The 24,746-nt window shown below is 43.3% G+C and overlaps 1 protein-coding gene and 1 non-coding gene across 2 annotated transcripts; both read left to right on the forward strand.

Annotated features, from left to right (window-relative positions):
* The first annotated feature begins 100 nt into the window (after positions 1–100).
* LSM3 (LSM3 homolog, U6 small nuclear RNA and mRNA degradation associated) lies at positions 101–16,203 on the forward strand. The gene is made up of 4 exons (XM_063115172.1): positions 101–176; positions 2,295–2,405; positions 4,998–5,093; positions 15,795–16,203. The coding sequence occupies exons 1-4, from the start codon at positions 156–158 to the stop codon at positions 15,873–15,875; spliced, it is 309 nt and encodes a 102-aa protein (XP_062971242.1). The 5' UTR covers positions 101–155; the 3' UTR covers positions 15,876–16,203.
* Positions 14,604–14,726, forward strand: LOC134391435 (small nucleolar RNA SNORA40). Its single transcript, XR_010024973.1, has one exon. It is a non-coding gene; the product is annotated as a small nucleolar RNA SNORA40 (small nucleolar RNA).
* Positions 16,204–24,746: the final 8,543 nt, after the last annotated feature.

The raw sequence follows: 24,746 nt of genomic DNA on the forward strand, positions 1-24,746 counted from the left end.
CTCCGCCCGGCCCCAAATTGCCGTCGTAAACTGTGGGAAGCAAGAAGCAAAACAGCTTTCTTTCCACTTCCGGTGCGTTGCGTCCTCACTTTTCCGGCGCACGGAGGCGCTCGCGTGTTCTCGCGAGAGGCGGGAAAAGGCTCAGTGTTTGAAACATGGCAGACGACGTGGACCAGGTGAGCGTTCTGAGGGGCTCGCTCCAGAGCGGCTTCCCCTCCCAGCCCTGACCCCCGCTCGGCTTCACGTACCAGGACTGCTTTCCCCGAGCTACCCCACTCCTCCTCCTTCCTGGTCTCTAAAGCCTAGTCTGCCCCTTCCTTCGGTAACCGCGCCCGTCCGAATTTTGCCGCAGGCCCTGAGATCTTTTCTTGTTCCAAGCCCGCCAACTAGTTATTTACCAAGTTCGTCTCTTCCTTTTTCTTGAGTCTGTAGAATAGGAATAATTATCTCTGCCTGCTTTACGGGGCTGTCGGAATTCCAATATAAAACGTGGTAATAAAGTTAAGGCGTCGTAGTCATTGCAGAGTGCATTCAGCAAGGACGTAGTGCTTTGTGGGATTAGACACCGTCCTGAGCACCAGGGACACTGGCGTTGACGTAACCGATCCCGTCCTCACTCGGAGCTTATGTTGTGGGGGAGGACAGATAAAAGTAGATATAAATATGTGCGGTGTACAGGAACTGTGATGTGGTGTGAAGGAGACAAGCAAGGAACTGGTGTACAGACTAACGAATGGTCCTACAGGCTTTTCCCCTGCTTTTCCCTCTTCTCAGATGTCTTTGTGGATCAAGCCACAACTTCAGCTTTCTACTGAAATCTCACCTCATCAAAGAGAACTTCCCTGGCCACCTGCATAAAAATAGCACTCACTCTGCTTACCCTACTTTATTTTTCTTCATAGCGTGTTTTTTTTTTCATATAAAGTATATGCTGCTTTGTTTAGTGGGTATGTCCCCTTACTAAAACGTAAGTTCCATAGGAGCAGGGATTTTGTTTTGTTCACTCTTCTGCCCTCGGGTTTGAGAACAATGCTAGAATCACTCAACAAATATTTATTGAGTGAATAAGTTAAATGAGCAGGGGAGGCCTCTTTGAAAAGGTAAAATTTAAAACTGCAGGATGAAAAGGGTGGACAACAGGCATCCCAGACAGAGGCCTAGGTAGCATTAGGCTGCCAGGTGTATATTAAATTATGTATTTATATACCTCTCTCCACACTAGAGGGTGGGAACTGTGACTTCTGTATCATTGTAATCCAGTGGTTGGTGATCTCGTCCTTAACAGCACCTATTGTACTGTGTTCAGCGGGGAGGCACCAGTTGAGGTCAGGATTTTTTTTTTTTTTTTTTTTCCTCATCTAGCCTTTTGAGCCTATGACATTCAGTCACCTTTCTCCACTGGCCTCATGTACTCACTGAAGACGCTCCCCTTGAATAATCTTACCAGCTCCTATGGCCCCTACCATTCTTTCCGTGTGGATGACTCTATGTCATCCTAATCCTGACCTCTGAAACCTAAGTTTCCAACAGTTCTTTAATAGTAGTAATGGGAATTATTTATAAGTATTTTCTGTTTACCAGGTACTGTGTTAAGTACATTAGCTCATTTAGTCCTCACGAGAACCCTGAAGGAAGGCTGTGGCTTCCGCATTTTACAAACGAGGAATCTGAGAATTAGAGACTGTGTGATTTTTAATTTCAGTTCATAAGTGTCAGGTCAGGTACAAGAGTTGGACCCAGACTGCCTGACTCCAAAGCTAGTGCATTCAACCAGTATTTTATATGCCTTTCTAAATATATTCATCTTACTGTCCATTTGGCACCCTAAACTCAACCTGCCTTGTGCTGAATTCATATTCTTTTTTGCTTAAGCCTTACCTCTGCCTAGCATTCTGACTAGTCTGTGGTAGGCATGGAGTGAATGATTTTCAAATGATTAAATGGTATTTGAGATAAGGCTAAATTCCCTGTATCCTGAAATTGGTTCTGGTAGTTTGAATTTTGAGGGAACAATGTACAGTCATGATTATTTTGTTGTATAACTTCGTATGTATGTATGTTTTAGCCCTCATTTACATAGCACTTACTACATGAGAAGCACTGTCCTAAGCTTTCCTATCTATCGTTTAAGGCTCACCACAACAGAATGAGATAGACACTATTGTTATCTCCATTTTACAGATTACCCAGGCGTAGACAGGATAGGTAACTTGTCCTTGGTCACACAACATAGCAGTGATTTGATGACCACAGTATTTCTAGTACTGCATTACTAAGGCTATTTCTTTTATCAGCAACAAACTACCAACACCGTAGAGGAGCCCCTGGATCTCATCAGGCTCAGCCTGGATGAGCGAATTTATGTGAAAATGAGAAACGACCGAGAGCTTCGAGGCAGATTACATGTAAGTAAATTTATCAAAGTACCTTGAAATCAGATTGTATCTTTGCCACCCCTTACCAGTTCCACTCCCTTGAAATGTAAAAACTGTCCAGTGTGAAAGAGTATTTTGAAATGAGGAAGAGTGGGAGGTGGAAAGACACTCATTTCTACAGGTCAAATACAGCTGTTTTGTTCATATGTACAACATTTTTTCTTGTAAGAGAAATAGCGTATTTATAATAGAACATTTTCATTCCCTTCTTTTTTTCCCTTTTGCTTATTTATAAATAGCATTTATATGCCCTTTATTCTTACTTAAATGTTTTTTTATTACTGACATTTACATAAATATGTGTTTTATTATGAAAAAAGTTAAGCAGCACAGAAATAAAATCCCGTTTTCTCTATTGGTAATGACTGTTAAAAATTGAGTTTATTGTTTTCTGTATCTTTTCTGTATATTTACACATACACACATATGTGTCCATATGCATACTTTTGCATTATGTACAGCACTTCTAAATAAAATAAATGGGATCTTGCTATACATATTTTTCAGCACCTTTCTTTTTCACTTAATCTTTCTTGTAAATCATTGATCATGTGTGCATATAAATCTTTGTCCTTTTTAATGAATACGTGGGATTCTGTGTATGATAGTGATATTTAGGTTGTTTTTCATTTCTTGCTACTGTAAACAAAGCTGCAGTAAGCATGTTAATAACTTTTTTGTGTGTGTATCTGCAAATATTTCTGTTGAATTGGTCCCTTGAAGTGGTCATATTTATTCATAATTAGTATACTGAAAGTTTTGCCTCTCCTTGATGACTTGTTACTTTCCTAAGTGTGTTGTTTTTGTTACTGTCACTCTTACCCTAAAGTGATTAAAAATAGCTAACATTTGTTCAGCATTAATTATATGCCAGGTACTATTATTCTACATGTTTTGTATGTAGTAACTCATTTAATCTTTATAACAACCCTGTGAGGAAGGGTACTAATTGTCCCCACTTGCAATTGAGGAAGCTCAGGCTCAGAATGGTGAAGTCATCTGTTCAGGGTGACAGAGCCAGAATATGAATCTAGGCAGTCTAGCTTCAGCCCTACTCTTTGTACTATGGTTCCACCTTCCGTAAAACCTGGAGAACCTCTGGGCCTGGGAAGGAATTAGGGACCTAGGGAGATAGTAGTCTTAATCTACAGCTAGCCTTAAGGGAAGAGGAACTCCAGAAGATGGAAAAGTGGCAACTTTGGGTAGAAAAATAGAACTGAGCTTAATTACATGGATCTGTGGCACATGGAGAGACACCCCAAGACAGACATGTTACCCTTAACACTTAGAGGCTTCTTCAGTTCCTTGTTAGACTCAATTGCCTCTGTACTGAATGGCCCCAACTTTCTGTTTGTTTCTTTTCTGCCTCTCAACCATATGTTTTTGCTCTTGTTAGTGTGTTCTGCTAGCAGTTCCCCACATAGCCAGTAGGCTACTTTTATTTGAGGTGAACAGACAAATCATTTAATGCTGTTATAAGTAAACATAAGTGGGTTTATTGTTATAAGTAAACGTAAGACCCCAGAATGTTCACCTTTTGGTAAAATGCATGAACTTTGGGGTTTGGATTGAATATCTTAGTTGTAACATTTATTGATTGAGCTCACAGATCCCAGACACATTGAAATTCTGGATGGGTGTATTAGTCCGTTTTGTGTTGCTTATAACAAAATACTTGGAACTGGGTGGTTTATAAAGAACAGAGGTTTATTTGGCTTATGATTCTAGGACAGCTGCATCTGGCTTGGGCCTCAGGCTGCTTCTACTCATGGCAGAAGGTGGCAGGCAGCCGGCGGGTACAAGCAGATCACATGGCAAGAGGAAGCAAGAGAGAAAGGGGAGGTGTCAGAGTCTTTTAAACAACAAGCTCTCACGGGAGATAATAGAGCAAGAACTCACTCATTAATCCCCCCCACCCCCAGGAAGAGCATTAATCCATTCATGAGTGATCCGCCCCCATGACTCAATCAGTTTCCAACACTGCCACACTGGGGATCAAATTTCCACATGAGTTTTGGAGGGGACAGCATATCCAAACTCCATCAATGGGTTATGAATGGGCGGTTTGTTGCTCTACTTAACTTACCTTTGTGGTGTTTAGTCTACAGTATGCCTTTGGAAGACCACAATGTCATCATCTTAGCAGTTCAGCAAAGGATTTTATCTCTTTACTGTATCTTTCTTGTCACACCATTACAGGTGGAATTGAAAAAAGTCACTTCTAAGTTTGCCGTTTTCTGTATTTAAATATTATAAATGATATGACTGCCTTAGATAACAAGTTATGTGGATACTTAAAAAATAATTTCAAGTTATTATAAATAAATTCATTTTTGGCCATATAAACAGTTTTATATTTTTATCAAGTCAATTAAGTCATCATTGGAAATGATTTGTGAAGAAACAGTATATTAGTACAACCGGATTACTTTTTATTTGCATTTAAAAGTTTGTGTTATAAGTATTCAATGTGTTACTTGTAATGGAGCCATTTGGTCAATCTTGTTCATTATTTCTTAATTTGATTATTCTATTTCTTGGTCCTTCACCCTCCCACTTCAGGCTTATGATCAGCATTTAAATATGATATTGGGAGATGTGGAAGAAACTGTGACAACTATAGAAATTGATGAAGAAACGTATGAGGAGATATATAAAGTAAGTTAAGCAGCTCTATTCATCACTCTGAAAACATCAGTTATTATAAACTTGCAACAGCTTAACACACATTTGTGGAAAGCCTGTCATATTTTGACACCGACTTATGGACTCAGTAGAGTATAGCAGTTAAAAGCAAGGGCTTTGGGGTCAGACAGACGTGGGTTCCAGTACCAGCCTGGCCACTTCCTACCATGGCTACCTTGGGCAAGGACATTAACTTTGCAGGCTTGATTTCCTCATTGTTAAGTAGGAATACTACCACTTACCCCATAGGGTTGCCAGATTCAATGAGATGTGACAATGGATGATGCCTATGTGTGCTAGTGTATAACAGTAATACTGGACAATGTTCTTTCATTTTATGTAGATTTGGTGTATAAGTACTTAGTATATTAGAAACTAAGTCTGAGAAATGTTTAAAATATTTATTAATTCATTAAAAAAAACTCACATGTTAACATAAGTAACATTTTTATGAACAGTAATTACACTTTCTAAAACAAAGTATTTAGTGAGAAGTGTCCTTTGTCCTACAGTCTTGCAAATCTCTTTAATGCCAGACTTAATTGAGGACAGCTAGATTCTCACGTCTTTTTCTGCATTTAATCAGTTGTGATATGTTATTATAGTTGAAGAAAATCTGACCACACAGATGGGTAGTTGAAAAACAGAAGAGTGTGTTTTGTGAATACTCACCTTTGTTACTTCACCCAAACTCAACAAGTGGTAGTTTCTTTAAGGTTATTTGCAGTGTAGAATCTGAAACTGTATCAGTAACCTTTACATATTCTTGTTACATGGAAATGTGTTGATCTGCCTTGCACTTCAAGTGGATCTTTTACTCATGCATGATTTGGTAACATCAAGTGCTGGTCATGTGGAAAATTGGTTCACTGAATTATGTAGATCTTCCAAATAGTGACACATTACATTGTTCAGTATTTTAAAAATCACATGTGTTAATATCACCAGTGATCTCATCAGAAAAGTCTTAAGTGTTGGGAAGCCAGTCCCTGACCCTGCTGTGGGTTCAGATTTCAGAACTGTCTAAATTCAAATCTTAACTCTCTTGCTTATCAGCAATATAATTGGACCAGATTACCCAACCTGTCTGCAAATAAGTATCTTTGTCTGTATAAAGGGGATAATAATAGGATTATAATAATAACCCACTTCATGTGGCTGTGGAGCATTCATTGAGCGATTACATGAAAAGCTTTCAGATTAGTGACAGGAATATAGCAACGATTCAGTTATTAACCTTTGTTGGTTTTTGTAGTTCTGCTTTATCCTGGCTTTCCTCCTCTGTCTGACCCCTCCTGTCTCCTTCGCTAGTGTTCTTTCTTTATCCCGTTAAGTATGGGCATTTTTTTTCCCTCTATGTGCATTTTTTTCTCTTCAGAGATATCATTTAGTAACTCTAAACATGGACACAATCGTAATGTACCAGTTCTGAGATGCGCTATTTTTTGTTATATTTTAGCATCCCAAAAATCTGGTTGTATCTTACAGATGATATAAGAAAGAATTGTTTCATGGTTTAATTGGCAGCATTTTCCCTGTTTTAATACAACTGAATCTGCTTTTTTCATGTACATTATTACCCCATGAAAATAGACTCTTCATAAACAATTGAGTGCTGCTTGTGATAAAGGACTCTTCACCTGTGGTGTCCATTCACATAGAGCAGGGAGCAGTGCTGCCCCCTCCAGGTTTGCAGTGAGCTTTCAGTGGGATTCACCTCTCTCATCCATACTAGTCTGCACAGGGCAGGTTTCCTCCTGAAGCTGCTGAAGGTGCTGTGTGTCTGTGCACGTGCATTCTCTGGGTGGAGAGCCTGTAACAGAGTTTCAGAGTGGCCATCAACCTCCGTAGAAATAACTGCTTCCTGTGAAGGCTGGCTGCCTCTGTGGGGACTGTTCAGCTACTTCTTACTGTGTGCTCAATGCACATGGTCTCTCTTGCTTCCAGAGTTGCAGCTGCAGAAGAGTAAGCAAAATTTGTTTAGTGAATGAGATGTTTTTTACGTTGGGTAAAATATTATTGGGTAAAATATTAAAAATGAAATCTTTGGATGATTGAAAATACTTTCCTCATTTCAACTATAAAGAAAAAACATGTCTTCTCTGGAAAGTGTAGTATCGTATCATTTCCATACAGAAAGTCTATTGTACAAGCAACCTTTTCTTGTAGGATTTTAGACATATATAGTAGTTTCTCATTATAGTGTGAAAATGTATGTTAACTGAAGACTTAGAGAGGAAAGTAAGTGATATTATGGGGAGTATCTACAATCAATTTGATTCAGCATCATAGAAAACAATGACCTTACTCTCCTATATGCTCTCCAACATAGGGAAACCAGACTGAATGGTTTCTCATCTTGGCTCATTGTATTTTTTGCTCTCTTTCCTCTATTGAAATAACTAAGGAACCACCAGTATTCCCAAAACTGTAGGGGACCCACTGACCATAAGTTTTTGTGGGTGTTTTCCCCTTAACTTACATAATTGACTACTGATTTGTTATTGGAAAAGTGGAAAACAGTCAATCTTCTTCTGGCTCTTAGTCTACCATAATTGGAGTGTCTGTTTTGTAGGCTGCTGAAGGTTTGTATTGTTTGGCCCCAGCCTGCATTTTCAACTGTTCATCATGTTTACCACCTTCTTTCACCTCATCATTTGGCTTACCAGACAGTTTCTCTTGGGGATGTTGTGCCCTTTTGTAACTGAGCCATCTTGCTCCCTCTGCTCTCAGCACCCTTTCTCACCTTACAGACTTTTGCCTATAGGACTTCTGGAGAGTATCAGATGTCTCTCTTTCTCTAGACCAGCACTGTCCAGTGGAACTGTGTGCAGTAATAAAAATGTTCTGTATCCAATACAGTAGCCATGAGCCACATGTGGCTAATTAGCACTTGAATGTGTGCTAGTGTGAATTGAATATTTAATTTTATTTAATTTTACTTTCACTGGCAACCTGTGACTAGTGGCTCTCATACTGAACAGAGCAGCTCTAGACCAACTCCCTTATACAGAACTAATTCTGTCTTTATGATCCAATGTTGTTTATCACTGTATAATACTTAACACATATTTCTTTTCTTACCCACTTTAAATTACTTCCATTTTAATTTAGCCTTTTGAGTAGATAATTTTGTTTTGTTTTGGATTTGGCACCTGGTGGTAAGGGGATCCAAACCCTGGACCTTGGTGTTACAACACTGCACTCTTAAACAGCTTAGCCAACTGGCCAGCCCAGATTCACAGTTTTAAAAATCACAAAGTAGAAAAGAAACAATAAAAAGTCTTCCACACCCACCCTCAGAGGAAATCACTGTTGCTGGTTTCTTGAGAATCCTCCTCAGTGTCTTTATGCATATACTAAGGTACTGCAAAAAGTTCGTGGAAAGATTCATATTATCTTTTAATTCTGTTTCTCCACAAACTTTTTGAAGTGCCCTTGTGCTAATGAATATTAATTATTCTCCCCATTAAAAAAAAAAATAGCATACCATACAAATTGTTTCATACCTTGGTGTCCCCCCTTTTATTTATTTATTTATTTTTAATTTTAATTTTTATTGAATCAAAATTGATTATACATATTTTTGGGTTTCAACATTGAAATATGTTGATCAAATCAATATTACTAGTATATGTATTGCTACAAATTGTAATTATTCTTTATGCCCCTTGTCCAATCCCTCCCCATCACCATTTCCCTCCCCTCTCTAATCACCCTAGATTTCTTCTCTCCCTCTGAAAGAATAATGGTTACTTTGTTGATTTGCTGCCCAAATGATCTGTCCAATGCTGAGAGGTGTGATCAGGTCCCCCAATACTATCATAGAGCAGATGTTTCTTCCATCACTGTGAAATGGGCTCTGTGGAGACAGACATCCTCCTCCTTTCTTTATCTCTGCTGGTGACTCTCCTTGTGTCAACTCACTCCAGTGGCTGGTGGACCATCTGTGTGGTGGTGGTGGGATCTAGCCGCCTTCGCGGCAGCCATGGTTAGCGTGGTGGCTGTGGTGGGCCACCCACATGGAGGAGATGTTTTTGGCCTGCTCTGTGGTGCTGGCAGTGTGCCTGGTTGTGGAGAGTGTCTGATGCCCAGTTCCATGCCCCAGGTCCCTGGGCAGGCCCCTAGGTGCTGGCACGGGGTGCCTGGTTGTGGAAGGGGTCTCCAGTCCCAGGCTCCATACCCCGGGTCCCCAGGTAGGCCCTGAGGTGCTAGCATGGAGTGCCTTTTTGTGGGAGGGGAGTCTGGTCCCCTTCTCCATGCCTCGGGTCCATGGGCAGACCTGAGACACTGGTGCGGTGTGCCTGGTTGTGGGAGGGGGGTCCAGTCCTCTTCTCCAGGCCCCGGGTCCCAGGGCAGGCCCCAAGGAGGGGGCACAGGGTGCCTGGTTGTGGGAGGGGGGTCTGGTCCCCAGCTCCATACCCCGGGTCCCCTTATGGGCCCCGGGGCACTGGCACAGGGTGCCTGGTTGTAGGAGGGGTGTCCAGTTCCTGGCTCCATCCACGGGTCGCTGGGCTGGCCCTGAGGTGCTGGCGTGGGGTGCCTGGTTGTGGGAGGGGGTTCAGTCCCCTTCTCCATGCCCTGGGTCCCAGCACATGCCCCAAGGTGCTGGCATGGTGTACCTGGTTGTGGGAGGGGGGCCCAGCCCCCTTCTCCATGCCTTGGGTCCCCTGGCAGGCCCCGAAGTGTTAGCATGGTGAGCCTGGTTGTGGGAGGTGGATCCGGTCCCCTTCTCCATGCCCCAGGTCCCTGGGCAGGCCCCAAGGCACTGGCATGGTGTGCCTGGTTGTGGGAGGGATTCCTGTCCCCTTCATCATGCCTCAGGTCCCCAGGTGGACCCCAAGGCACTGGCATGGTGTGCCTGGTTGTGGGAGGAGCGTCTGGTCCCCTTCTCCATGCCTCGGATCCTCAGGCAGACCCTAAGGTGCTGGTGTGGTGTGCCTGGTTGTGGGAGGGAGGTCCAGTCCCCTTCTCCATGCCTTGGGCCCCCAGGTGGGGCCCTGAGGCACTGTCACAGCATGCCTGGTTGTGGGAAGGGGGTTCAGTCCCTGGCTGCTAGCCCCGGGTCCCCAGGCAGGCCCCTAGGCATTGGTGGTGTGCCAGTATGTGGGAGTGGGGTCTGGTCCTTGACTCCAATCCTCGAATTCTGGGTGGCGCCCTGAGGTGCTCATGGTGTGAGTGGTTGTGGGTGGGGTTCCTGCCCCTGGCTTCATGCCTCATGTCCACTGGTGGGCCCCAAGGCATTCATGGTGTGCCTTGGCTGGAACTAAGTTTTTGTCCTTTGCTTACTTCTAAAACGGGAACTTCCTGTGGGAACCAGTACTTGAGCTCTGTGGTTGAGCTAAATTGCTGCTTTGCTGCTGTTTCCCTAGAGAAGATTTTTTGTGCAGCTCAGAGTTTAATGCTTGACCCCATAGGTACTTCCAGCTCTCCAGAGACCCGATGAACCTGGGTTGTGTAGTAGAAACTCTGATCTGGGCTTGAGTTTTTTCATCAAACTGCACCCCATGCAATTCTGCATTCCTGACCAGTCTCCTTGAGTGGTCCTGCGCTGATTGGGGGACAGATAGCCTGTCCTTGCTGTGTCCCAGTGTTCTCCCAGTGGGCCCATCTCCCCCACTGCCTGTGCTCCAAACACTTCCCATGGGATGGGCCCTATGCCGGTCCCTTACGATGACTCACCGGCCTCTGAATGGTTCCCCTTTTTCAGCTGTTCTGGCTCCTCACTCCTGTGCAGGTCTTTGGGAACCCTGTTAGTGGTCTTGCTGTGCTGGGGACCATCAAAGTCCTCTTCTCCCCTGCCACCTCCAAGTAACTATGGTTACTATATACCATCTATAGGGCATAGCTGCAGCTTCTGCCGGCTCCTGCTCCATATGCTCTAGCATTAAAGCGGTTGCAGCCTGAAACGCTGAGAGCAGTTTTTTCTTTCTCTCTTCATGGTTTCTCCTGCCTTTATGAGTTCCATAGGTCTCTCCTCCTCTTCACCTGAGCTCCAGCAGCCCCCGCTTGGCTGATGTTACATTTTTATAGTAGTAAATTCGTTGATTTATGGGAGAGAGTGATGCTGGGGACCATCTATTCCGCCATCTTGACCAGAAGTACTATACCTTGGTTTTCTTAATGTATGTCAGAGCTCTTTCTGTTTTCATACATAAAGCTTCCTTGTACTTTTGTTCTTGACTTTATGGAATTCCATCATATAGATGTTTGATAATTTATTTATTTTCCTGTAGATGGACAGCCATTACCACTCTTTTGCTAACACACACTGTCCTGCTGTAAATAATTTTATCTTTTTCTTACATGTAAGTACACCTGTGGAATAAATTCATACTTTCTCTACTTCTTCCTCATTCCTAGAATGGGGATTCTAAGAGGACAAGTTCATGTTTTAGTCAAATTAGTTGTGGGTGAAATCCACCACCAGTAGTAGAAAATTCAATACATTTTTCTGATATTGAGTTTATAGCATCCTTTTCTTACCTGGAGGACTTAAATTTATGCATTAAACCCTTTACACACTGGACCATGTCCTCTGCTTTCTCAAGAATTATTTGTCTGTAGCCTGATCTTCTGGCCGGATGATATGAACAGACAGCCCAGGGGAGGTAACTCACACGTGAGTAGTAGAAAGTTTACTCTTGTGGGCATAATAGTTATTGTTGGCTAGACTATGGTAACAAATACCACCAAACATGTAACGACTCAACCCAGTTGAAGTTTGGTATTTGATCACAGGTAGGTTTCCTCCACACAATCATTCTGGAATTCAGGCTCCTTCTGTCTTATGGCTTCATCAACCCCTAAGTCTTTGTCATCATTCACACCCAGACAGTGGTATCAAAAAAAATGGATTCCTCATCAGAGTTTTTATTAACCAGGCCTGAATGTGCCACATACCTCTTCTCACATTCTTTAGGCTAGAACTCAGTGTTATGACCCTCCCCAACTGCAAGGGAGCCTGGGAAATAGAGTTTGTGTGCCCAGGAAGGAAGGAAAGAAGGAAGAAGGAATTTTCATGAACAGCTAGCAGTTTCTGCCACAGTCTGCCCCTCTGGCAACCAAGTATCTCTATACCTGTGAGCAAAGGGTTTTTAAAAAAAATTTCTCTGTAGAAAAATGACCATGGATTAACTTACCAGTTTAGTTACCCTAGAAACTTGTTAAAAGTGGAATGTCGCTGTGTTAGTAGAAAACCTTGCTATGATAAAAAATGACCCCTAGTTAGTAAAGTGTGTCTGAACTGAGAACTATGAATGAGCTCTAAATACTTTTAGGAGCCTATGGCAATGGGCTTCCCCTTACACATCATGACGTATGAAATGGAGCATGCCCCCTCCTTGGTGACTATGAAGCTATGTTCACAGAACCGTTATAAGAGATTTTGGTTCCTCTCTGGAGCTCGGGAAAATTAAACCAGGGTAGCCCCTCACCCACCTGGTAAGTGAGCTGTCATTTGGGTAGCTAGAGAAGAGACTTTGGAATGTGGTAAAGACTCTCACTGAGAAGCTGCCACCACCTGGCTGGCATGCTGGGTTTCCCTTCCACAAAGCTGTATACTCTGGTGTCAGTGTGGCAGTCTTGAGCTTTGTGAGCTTAGTGGTCAAGTTGCTATGAAAATCAACAGGGCTGACCAAGTTATTCACTTGGTTAGAGCGAGATGTCATAATACCAAGGTCAAGGGTTTAGATCCCCATACGGGCCAGCCACCAAAATAAACCAAAAAGATAAACAATAGTGGGTGTTGTAGAGCCCTGCTTCCCACACAGAACACACTCACCCTCTGCCCCGAAGGAGGCAAGCAGGACATTCAGCTCAGGGTTCAGGACCTCCACATGATTTGCAGTTCTCTCTGCCAGATCCACGTGTGCTCACTTGTGGTACAGAGACCTAAAAATTAAAAAAGATGAATCATTCATCCCACCCACACCCACAGTCAGGGACAGGATTTCCACCATAGTAACTCTCTTTCAGAAAAAGAAAGAATAGGGAACCTAAGGCAGTTACTGGTCCTTCACAGTGATACATCCTGCTGGGAAGGCTTGAATGCTTCCTGTCCTGATAGTAGCAGAAGTCCCTTAATTAGATCAAGTATGTCCTGTGCAATATTTGAGACTTACACCAAATTTTTTTTTTTTTAAAGATGACCAGTAAGTCAGCACCAAGCTCTCCCAAGTGAGCTAACTGGCCATCCCTATACAGGGATCTGAACCCTTGGTCTTATTATCAGCACCACACTCTCCCAAGTGAGCCATGGGCCCACCCCTGACTTACAGTAAATTTAATTGAGCATCCTGAATCTTTATTTGCTGAATCTGGCAATCCTAAATGAAGGCTGCAGAGCTTTTGCAGCCAACCTCTGTTCTTGTGCTGGAACACTCAAATAGGCAGAGGCTTTTGTTTCCTTGGCAATGCGATTTCTTTGATCATGGTATCTCCCCTGACAGGTAAGTATGCTGCGATTTCTTTGAAATCTCAGAGCTTCATAGGTTTCTGATCTTGTTTACTTTCACTCAATTCAGTGGGCCAGAGACCTCAGTCAGAATAGGTTTAGTTTATAGGACGCCTTCATTTCTTTATTTCCTCACCTCTAGTCCGCTCCCTCAAATTAATGTTCTCTACCTTGAGGCCATTTGCGACAGTAAGCGTGGGTGGAAAGACAACATCCTTAATCTAATTTTTGCCTCAGGGCCGGGTTTGTTTAACTGAGAGGTTTTATTGGGCCCTGTTTTTCAAAGATGATTTTTTATACTAATACAATTTGGGGTCTAAAAGCCAATGGTTGTTCTAACCCTTTGAGTCCTATTTCTTTTAATCTCTGCTTGAAAACCAACTAATTCTTGCCTGAGCTCCTCTTTCTTATACTGCCCTGGTGAATGCAGCATGTTAAGAGCAGCACCTTCTAACATTTTGCTTTTTCTTCGGGAGGCCCTTGGGCTACTTTCCAAGTTTTAGCTTATATTTTGCCAAGGTGTAACATTTTGCCATGGGATGAATCCCGGGATTTCAAACATTCCATTGGTTTCCTTACATCCTAAGGCCTGACCTGGGCTAGGCTGATGCTCGTGGCATCCATTCCGTGTGTGACTGCAGTAGCACGTAGAAGCAGCGTGCAGTGGCTCAGCACAGTAGAAAGCATGATAGTTTTAGGTGAGCATGGTAGCGTTCTTTCAGGTGGTATGTCGGGGACTCAGGCTGCTTCTTTCGGGAGCTCTACCATTCCCTTAGTTCTCACTGTTATCTGAGCCCATCCAGCAGTAGAAGGATGACCACAAAGGGGTATCCCTGGAAGGTTCATGGGTAAATGTGGATGTGGCCTTGTCCATTCTCTTTACTTGCCACTGGTGAAAACTCAGTCAATGGCTTTATCTGGTTGCAAGGGAGCATGAGAAATGTAGTCTAGCTGTGTGCCCAGGAAGAAGAGGAAAATAGGTGTTGGAGGATAGTGTCAGTGCTACAATTGTCAATATCCAGGAAAATAGCACTTGTGTTTTTGTTTAACTTTTGGACAAAGACTTATAGACAGGTGCAAAAAAAAAAACTCTTTTGCAACCCAGAACTCTTTGTTCAGTATAAGTTTTGATACATAGAAGAAGGAGTATTATGATAACATACGATAGTCTAAAGTGATGGAGGTATTGATAACCATAAAGGTTGGTTCCAGGACTGTAGAATTGATAATTAAAAAGCATAGGATATTAGGGAAATCTCAGCTATATTTGTTAGTATTCCAATATCATGGTGACATGATGCATGAAGATGGCTTGATCTTTTTAAAAGGCTTTTATCCTCAGAACTTGATGCTTGAAATTGGAAGGAATGAATATGATTTAAACTCTTCATATTAGAGAGGGCGTCAGAAATTGAGAACAAGGCAGGTCAATCTATTCTAAAAATGGCCCTAAAGTAAATTGCTTGGAGAGATAAGATCCCAAAGATTCTTGATGGGGAATTTTTGAAGTTGTCATCAGTATGTCCATATTAAAGTGGAGATAAAAGCCCAAATAAAAGAATTAATGGACTATAAGAACAACTATGGATTAAGCATCAGCTCTTTTGGGGCCGGCCCGTGGCTCACTCGGGAGAGTGCGGTGCTGATAACACCAAGGCCGTGGGTTCGGATCCCATATAGGGATGGCCGGTTAGCTCATTGGGTGAGCGTGGTGCTGACAACACCAAATCAAGGGTTAAGATCCCCTTACCGGTCATCTTTTTAAAAAAAAAAAAAAAAAAAAAAAAGCATCAGCTCTTTTAAAAGGACTATCTTGAAGATAAATCCTGACGGAAGCTTTAGACATGACCTTGATGGGCAGTGGAAGGAGTCACAACATGTGAAATTCCTTGAGTAGGAATTTATTGACTTTAAATAATTTTGCCTAATGGCACAAATAATAAAAAATACCCTTTACACTGTTTTAAAAAAAAAAAAATCCAGGAAAAGAAAACAATTGATTGATTGGTTCTTTATGCTACAAAGGTAAGTGATCATATAACACCAATGTCAAGGGTTCGGATCCCCATACTGGCTAGCCACAAAAAAAAAGGTGAGTGATCAGATTTTTTTAATCCAATTTTTTGGCATTACGATGAACCCATTTTTAAAATTTCTCTCACAAAAAATAAATAATAGTACATATTTATATAAACGTGTTCTGTTTTTTGCTCTTCCAGTCAACGAAACGGAATATTCCGATGCTCTTTGTCCGTGGAGATGGTGTTGTGCTAGTTGCTCCTCCGTTGAGAGTTGGCTGAAACAATCTATCCTGTATGGGAAAAAGGAGACTTTGTACAGTTGCCTCTTTAAATGTACAAAACATTCAAAAGACAAACCTGCGTATGTTTTAATATTGAGAAATAACCCAAGGATTCTCCCATTCCTGAAATGGGTCGATTTGCAGATAACTTAGAACTTCTTGAACTAAATGGCATTTTTGTTTTTCTCCAACCATTGCAATGAACGTGAGCACCAAGATGCAAAACTCTTTTTCAGGAGTTGGTTTGCTTCATTGTTCTTACAAGCAATTTCTGATTTTTTTTTTTTCTTAAATTAAATTTGATGTTTCCTTTTCGATTTTTTTAATGGTCTCAACTTGCGAATTCTTTAAGCATGTCTTACATTCACTCACTACACGTTTATGGTGCATCTACTACGTTGGAGGAACCAGGTTGAGTGCTGGGAACTAGAATTTTGTCACCCTGCCTCCTGCCCTCTAGTCTTCTGGGGAGCCGGTTGTTTTCCACCAACAATTGCAGGGCAGTGATGTCAGTGCTGATAGAAGAATTCACATACGGGAGGATGCCGGAGGAACCTTGAGAAGAGCACCCAAATCAGAACAGGGCAGAGGTGGTGATGTGTCATTGTAAACATTAACATTGCAATAGAAGACAAAGCCCGATTTCTGTTGTTTCCATCTGGCCTAATTTATTTCTAATGTCAAGTTTTAGTGGTCATATACCCATGTGGTTCAGCTTGGTCGTATCTTCGAGGGCCACATTTAGCTTATTACTCAAAGAAACCATTTTTTCCCTCTTAGATCATAGACTGTGAATAACGAGGAGTCAAAAACAACTTGTCTGAGCAGCACAACAAAGCAGGAAGTGGCTAAAAGCAAAGCTATTTTTATTTCTAGTTTCAGTCAGCCAACACTTAATGCTTTAAAAGTATAGAGGAAAGATGTGCATGTTACAGTCTTTAAAACTTTGTCAAGACAGGGCTTAGAACCTCACATCCTGCACTGAGTAGGTTGTTCCATTTTGAAATGTAGAAAATATGATTTGTAGATGGGTTTTCTGTATATATGCTGAATGTGTGTTTGCTGATCTATTAGCAAGTATAACATGCTAACATATGCACAACATTTTAAGCCATATGCAAGAAAGATGCTTTCAGTAGACATCCTGTTAAAAAGGTTTTGTTTTCATTATTTATTGTGCTTCTCCCTGAGGGTCAATGGAGAGGAGAAGAGGAAGTGTGGGTGAGCTGATGGAGGCAGGAGAGACACCCTCCCTTCGCTTCTGCCACCACCACATTTTGTCCTTAGGCTTTATGGTCCCAGAAGGTAACCCGTTTACAATAGCCTGTTCAGTGTTGAAAAAATGGGACTTGCAATTCCAGCAGTAGCAAGTGGCCGATCCTTGGGATCACTCTTTCTGCGTAGAACTCTTGCCTAAGTGATAGTTATGAGGATACACAATAACAGTTGCCATCGTTTGTTGAACAAAGTGCATCAGGCAAAGGCATTTTGTGTGCATACTCATATTTAACCTTTTCAACAACTCTCTCCAGAATTACAAGACACTGAAGTTCAAAGAGCTCAGGTGGTCACTTGCCTGTGGTTCTGCAGCTCGTATGCACATGGCAGCAGTGTGTACAGCTGCCTGACTCCTACTTGTGTAAGTATGTGGTGAGGTGCGCTGCAGAGGCACTGGCTCTGGGTAGTAACTTGGCTCCCAGTGTCCACCATAGCCATGGCAGCACTGGCCATCTGGCCCTCTTGCTCTGCCACATTTGCAGCTTTCTCCAGCATTGCATTTATTTTTAGTGGTTTCTAATGTCCACACTTAATTCCTGGATACTTTCTATTCCATTCTTGGTCATCTTTCTCCTTTTCCTCCTGGAACTGATAGATTGCACTAGGACTTCTGGCTGTGAGGACTTGTTTATACAATTTTGTTTCTAAAACCCATGAACCTTAAAATCTGACACAGTTACCCTAACATACAAAACTCAATTGCAACTTATAAACATCCATTTACCTACTAGCTGTTGAGATACAGGAAGAGGGGTGCTAAAAGGTTAACTGCAGAGTAACCATCTGCGTGTTACCAGATGGAGAGGAGGCAGTATGTTTTATGAGCCCTTTTGGAGCTGTGACTCAGTAAACAACAGGGACACCTGAAGCAGGGCCCTGCCACAGTCCTCCACATTGAGGTTTCCTCTGCAGGACATCAGGGGTGCTGTTCCCTAAGGGTTTATGCTGTCAGAGGGCTCCTGGGAGCCATGCGTCGGACTCCCAAAGCTACACAACACCCTGAGTTTCAGCCGGCTAGATGGCCCGTAGTCACTGGAGCCGCTGACTGGTGGTTTCTGCAGTGTGGTGTCACATAGCTCAAGGGGAGCCTTCTGGCTGTTTTCCTTTGGAAGCCTGTCCAGCAGATGCCACACCTGGATCTGTCTTGGTTGTTTCATGAAAGAGGTTGTTATGAATTGTTATTGCCTCCCACTAGGAAAGATGGACAGACAAAATGTAGGACCGCAGGTTTGTACTTAAGATTAAATGTGCCCAAATTGAAACCCAAGTAATGTGAGTATCCTAGGTTAAACTAAAATCATTAGCTACAAGTGGACAAATTTCAAATAGTGATTTTTGAAGATCTCAAACTAGAGGTATTGCTCTGCACACTAGGAGGCACAAACCTTTTTTTCACACACTTGTTTATTTACTCTTAACGTTTCCTTAGCTGTTGCCCACATTGCTTTTAGCCTGCTCCCCAAAGGGGAGGAATGCTCCATTGTGTGAACAGTTGTCACCTGGGAGTGATGCTCACCTGGGTTGAACATGGAAAATAACTGAGAATTCCATGAGTCATCAGCAATTAGCTGGACCAAAAAGCACAATTGATGTTTCTCTGTGTCACTCAGCTCTGCTGAACTATGTGGGTTTCATTTGTGGGCAAGCTCCTTCCTGTAACAGATCCAGAATTCCAATCTACCTGCTTGTCAACTGCAGTGGTCTCTCTCCTGAACTAGTTCATGTACCCAGCTGTGGCTAGTCATTACAGCCATGAGAACATCGGGCTCCCATTGGCCAGGCCTGACTCACATGCCCATTCCTGGAACTAAGCGAGATCATCTCCATGTGAGCCGTATGGTCTATGAGTGGAGAGAGGTAGTTCTCTAAAGGAAACCAGAGGGAAAGGGAAATGGGGGCTGCAGACAAGGAATGCCTGTTACATAGGTGTAGGGAAAGTGAAGATAAATGGTCAGGGTCGGGGGTTTGGAGTCTTGACCAGCATTTGATGTAAATATTCACGTGTGCCCAGGTGTTCCTTGGTTATTGTCTAATGTAATTGTGCACGTGCACCCAGGTGTTCCTGAGTTGTCTGACTCACACCCAGGTGTCCTGGGTTATCAGACTTAAAGGACAAGTGGCTCTGGTCCACAGGGCCCCCCCCAACTCCCACCCCCAGGGAGGCCACAGGGAGGCCGCTACTGCTCCTGGAGGCTGTTGCTGCAAGCTGTTGGTGCTAGAGCCCCCAGGATGCTCCAGGAGGCCACCTCTGCTGCTGCTGGAGGCTGCTGCAAGCTGCTGCTGCTGCTGCTGCTGAGGAAGCTGAGGACTGAACTTGTGTTGTCTGTCAACAGCTCCTGGGATCTTTCCCAATTACCTAGCTTGTGGACCTGTATGTGAGGGATCTGGTGACCCAGCTGGACACGTGAGGGGTCTGGTGACCCAGTCTGTATAAAGGGTTTGAAGGGTCTGTGGGCCCTAACCCAACAATACAGTAGGGATAACTTTTAGTCTAATTTATAGAAAACTAAATCCCTTTGGCAATTTATTGTTAGTAAAAAATGTCTTGGAACATACCTCAGGTTTGGACACACTGGTTTTAACCCATTGCTCTGAAATCTAGCAGGAGGCTCTGGAGCAGCCTGAGGGGAATCAGTGTGGGTGGGGCTTAGACTTGTCCGATGACTGGGCCTAATGGTAGCTGGAGTCCTCTAGGAGGGTCTAGATGGGGGATCTGCAACACGAGGGGGGTATTTGGCCGGGGTTGGTATTGGAGTCCTTGGAGCTACTGGGGAGGGCAGGATACTTGAATAGGGTGAACACCCACCAGATAAGTTGCTGCTTACGAGCAAGGATGTATTCACGACCCCTGGCACAGGGCGTGGCTAAGTTTTTCCTCAATAAATTCTGAATGGGCAAATAATTAAGTGACAAGAAGACCAGTGGCAACAGTACTTCATGATCAGCATTGTGGATGGAAGGGTCAGATGGTACTTTCAAAGAAGGTGAACTTTGCACACTTTTCTAGACACTTGGGGTGTCCTTCCCACAATTGCACAATGTTTCCCACTTTTTTACCCTTCTAGCCATCTTGCCCGTTACCATTTACCTGAGAATATCAGTATATGCCAGCTGGATTCCTAACTAGTTACCAATTTACACGGAAAACTAACACCATGAAATCCAGAAGCCATGCCAAATGTTTTAAATTCCCTTAAGATTCATTGCTCAGTTTGAATAAACCAGAGCATGTAGATTCTTATTTTCTTGGTTGCTTCTAGCAGCTTCCTAGGCGTGGAAGCAGCATGCCCCACTGCAGTTTCTGACATTGATTATTCTGGAGGAGTTATTTTCTTGGTGCTCATCCCCCTATTGTGCTGTGAGGATCTGGGCTCTGGGTGTTGACAGGAGCCCCAAAGTTGCCCTTAGTGGGTTGGAAAACTGACCATAGAGGATCTAGCACTGTGGTGAAGTCAGAGAAACCTGGCTTTACATCCCAGCTGTGCCAGGTGCCAGCTGGGCAAATGCCTTATGCCCTAAGGTCAGCTGTTAGGACTGGAAAGCATTTATATGAATAGCCTAGGACAGTGTAGGAGTGTCACTGACATGTCACCGACACCGGGGTCAGAAAGCACAAAGGTGGCAGCACTGGAAGGCCAGTGTGGCTTGCTGAGGTCACTCCCTCATCTCACTCCAATTACCCCCACTCCTTTTCTCCCCCGGATAGTTTTCAGGAGACTCATGAATCCTAAATAATTGGATCTGTTCAATTAAAAAAGAATGATTGCATGTGCACTATGTTCCAGGATCTGTCAGCAGAGGACTGAACAAGACCGATTGTGTGGCACCAAGTGCTGTGAAGGAGGGTGAGAACATGGGGGAGAGGACACAGAACCAGAAGCCTTGGGAGGGAGGTCTCTCTCAGGAGGTAACATCTGAACAGCAGGAGGGTGCAGGCCCCATGGGGATTTGCCCAAACAGTCGTCCAGGTACCTGGAACCCGTGCAGAGGCTCTGAGGCAAGAACAGTTCTGCCTGGTCAAGGGGCAGCAAGAAGGCCAATAGGTTGGAGAAGAGCAAGCCAAGGGAGGGTGTTGGGAAATGAGGAGAGATGGCCGGACCGCTGAGACCAAGGAAGAGGTCCAGGTGTCATTCCGCACCCTTGCTTTACAGATGGGGATGAAAAGCCCAAGAGAGAGAAAGACTTGCTGGAGTCCACGCTGATCTAGTTCTAAATTAGGGCCACTGTGTGGCTCAACTCCAGGGGGCGCTGCTCACACCCTCATCCCTGGAGTTGTGTGAAGTGTAGTGTGTGCGGCTGTACAGTCCACTTCCTTCTGGTCACATGCCAGCATGTCCCCATCCTTCCCCTTTTGAAGTGTCTTCCTTTTGAGTACACAGCTGCCATTTGGGCCACATGGGAGCTGGTATTCATGTGCATGAAGGGGAAGAACTGCTGGCCTCTCTCAACTGGTCCTTGTGCACAGAGTTGGAAATCAAACACACCAGACTCAGCTCTATACCCACATGCTTTGTGAATTTTGGCAAGCCTCTCACCTCACCGTTTCTGGGCCTCAAGTCTTCCTATAAAGGGAAATTGAGGGGGTTGGGTTTTATCCCTGCAGGGCTTGTGTTACTAATCCAGCTGAGAGCGGGCAGCTAAACTTACGTGTCTTAATTGTCAACACCAGGTGGCACTGTGACCTTTGCTTTCCCCACAAGTTGTGTCATTTATTTCCCTAAATCCAGTTTGCAGAATTCCAACCCTATGATATCTACCACTGCCCACAGCAAAGAAGGGAAGCAAACAACGCGTTCCTTGGGCCCCAGGGAGAAGTTGTAAATGCCCGTCTAATGGTACCCACATCCTGTTAAACTAAGATGATATTGTCAACAAGACTGCATTCGAGGCGAGATGGTTTTTGTCAGCACTAAGTCCTGTGCACGTAGCTGAATGGTAGTTGGACAGATCTTCTGTCAGGATTTGAGGGCAGTTCCCCCACTGTGTTGAGCAGATCCTTTTTCAGTGTCTTCTCAGCTTGAACACTGTGTTTTGGGAAAAGGCCTAGGGTGACTCTGTCATTAAGAGAGCCTACATTTGGAGTTCTTGAAAAACTCTTGGTTCCGGTATCTGAAAGCCAACATTTGTGTGTACTAGGCAAAGAATACAGATTTGGAATCAGAAGCCTTGCATTTGAATCCCAGCTGCACTATTAACTGGCTGAATAACAGGTTTGGCCTCTGATCCTTAGTTTCCTCCTCCAAAAAATGGGGACCACCTCAAGAAGAAGGACTGAGGATTGAGTGATGTCCATAAAGGATCTTGCTCAGGGCCTGGTATGGAGCAGGAGCTCAGAACATGTTTGTTTCCCCTAATTAAGCCAGTGGCTCTGTCTCCTCATAAATGCCTTTCAGCCCTCTGCAGTTGGTCCAGAGCATGAAAAGACCCCTCGTAAATATTAATCTGTCTTTATAACAAGAATCAAAGCTGTTCTTTAGTTTCTGCCTCACTGGGTCTGCTACAACAATTTTTAAATATTCTCATTGATCTCTCATTGCGCTGTTTTTCCCTTATGACTTTTCCAGGCTATCTGCTAGAAACTAGTCATTGTTCGGATTTGGAAATCAAATGAAGGGTTGGGGAAGCCTCCCCTTTGCAGAGTCCTTTGCCCTCCTCCTCCTCGGTTCTCAATAGTGTTTTTCTCAGTTTCACTTTAGGGTACAAGAGAAATGAGTGGAACCAGGTCAGTGAACAAGGTCACCCAGCAGCATCACAAGACAATGACATCACTGTCAGCTCCTGACCAGGAAAAACCCAAGGCTCAAATAACCAAGGGAAAGGTCAGGTCATCTTCATGACAGGTTGACAGGGTTGCTTGCAGGCCTCTGTCAAATATGGTTGAGGGCCTGGGAGGGTTGCTAAAAATGATGCAGAGACCACACCTGCCTCCACTCAGTTTGCCCTGTGCAACCTTGCCTGCCCTCATGTGCTCAGAACAACAGAATATCACCAATGAGTTGTTTTGTCCCCCACTTTCCTAGAAGAAAGGTTACCAATCGCCAGACTCAAAATAGAATGTGAATCATGTCACAGGAATCCTGTCCAATCTGAGCACACTCATATTATGCAGTTCCTTTTGAGGGATAAGGCAGATAAGCAGAATCTCCAAGCTCTTATCACTTTGTTGGAATTAACAGCAGAAGGCCTCTAGTCGGCCTCACCCCGGGCTAGTTGTGTTTCTGTGGATGCTGCATGTCAAGCGAATCAAGTTTCTTATGCCCTAGAGGGACACTGTTTCATAGGTGAATCAGATGCAGAGCCTCACATAAAGAATCATTTTGTTAAAATGAGTGGTTGTCCCCAACTTTATCCATTTCCCAAGTTCGTAGTTTTATGCATTAAGCTTTTTTTTTTTTCATGCTTGGCTTAAATTATTATTCTTAGTGGCATGACAAATTTTTCCATATGGTAATGAAATACCAATGGTAACTTTCCTAAAGAACTAATAAAAATGAACCAGGGGACGAATTCAGTGCTTGGCAGGTTTGTCGTTCACATATATGATGAATATTACCTTTTTCTCTGAGGCTTTAATTCTATCTTAGTCTAAGTAACTCAGCCATGAAGGACTGCCCCTGCCTTCTGACATCTTCAAGAATTGTTCAGTATGTGAGTAATGTACATAATTTGATCAACTTACATTTTAACTTCTTTATACAATCAGCACATTTTCGGTTACTTACACTTTAGTGAAATACACACTACACAACATGAGTAAGTGGGAAATATTTGTAACTACATATTTTTTTTAATTTTTAGTTTTTATTTTGAATTATGGTTAAAAACTGCATAACACAAAATGTACCACCTTAATCATTTCTAAGTGTACAGTTCAGTAGTGTAAAGTATATTCACACTGTTGTGCGATATACATTATACATTAAGTTTTCTTAAAGCAAAGCACTCCTGGATGTCTTTACCAATTATTAGAGATGTTCCCATCCACCAAGTCCTTCTTCCACAACATAATACTTTATTACTATGCCTAAACTTACTTTTCAAGGGTTTCAGAGCTTTGGAAAGTAACTCTGAACAAAATCCATGGACAACATTTGAAATATGGGGAGCACTTAGAGAAGGCTGTGACGCTATCTCATCCTTTCTTCATCACGAGCCAAGCTCCTTTGATTAGAAAGTGCCTGGACTGACAGGGGGAGAGCTGGCCTAGAAGCTGTTGGATGAGGGCCATGGGTAAAGTGTTCAGATCACGTCATCCCTGCTTACAGCCCTCTGGCAGCTTCTCATCTCGTCAGAGAAACATCCACACTCCTGACTCATCTCACCACCTCATGATCCGACCCGTGCCAACATCTCTGACCTCACCTCCTTCTGCCCACACTAGCCTCTTTGCTATTCCTCGAAAATGTTGAGCTCATTCCCTCTTAAAGATCTTTGTATTCACTCTTCCTTCTAGAACAATTTTCTCGAATTGTGCTCAGCAATAGAACTATTTATGGAGCTCATAAAACTCTCAATGCCCAGGCCTCATCCTACACCATTGAAATCATAATTTCTGGGCCTTAAGGAGTATTAAAAAAAAAAAACCCACCCA

This window comes from Cynocephalus volans, chromosome 11 (assembly GCF_027409185.1).
Source record: "Cynocephalus volans isolate mCynVol1 chromosome 11, mCynVol1.pri, whole genome shotgun sequence".
In the NCBI taxonomy this organism is placed as follows: domain Eukaryota; kingdom Metazoa; phylum Chordata; class Mammalia; order Dermoptera; family Cynocephalidae; genus Cynocephalus; species Cynocephalus volans.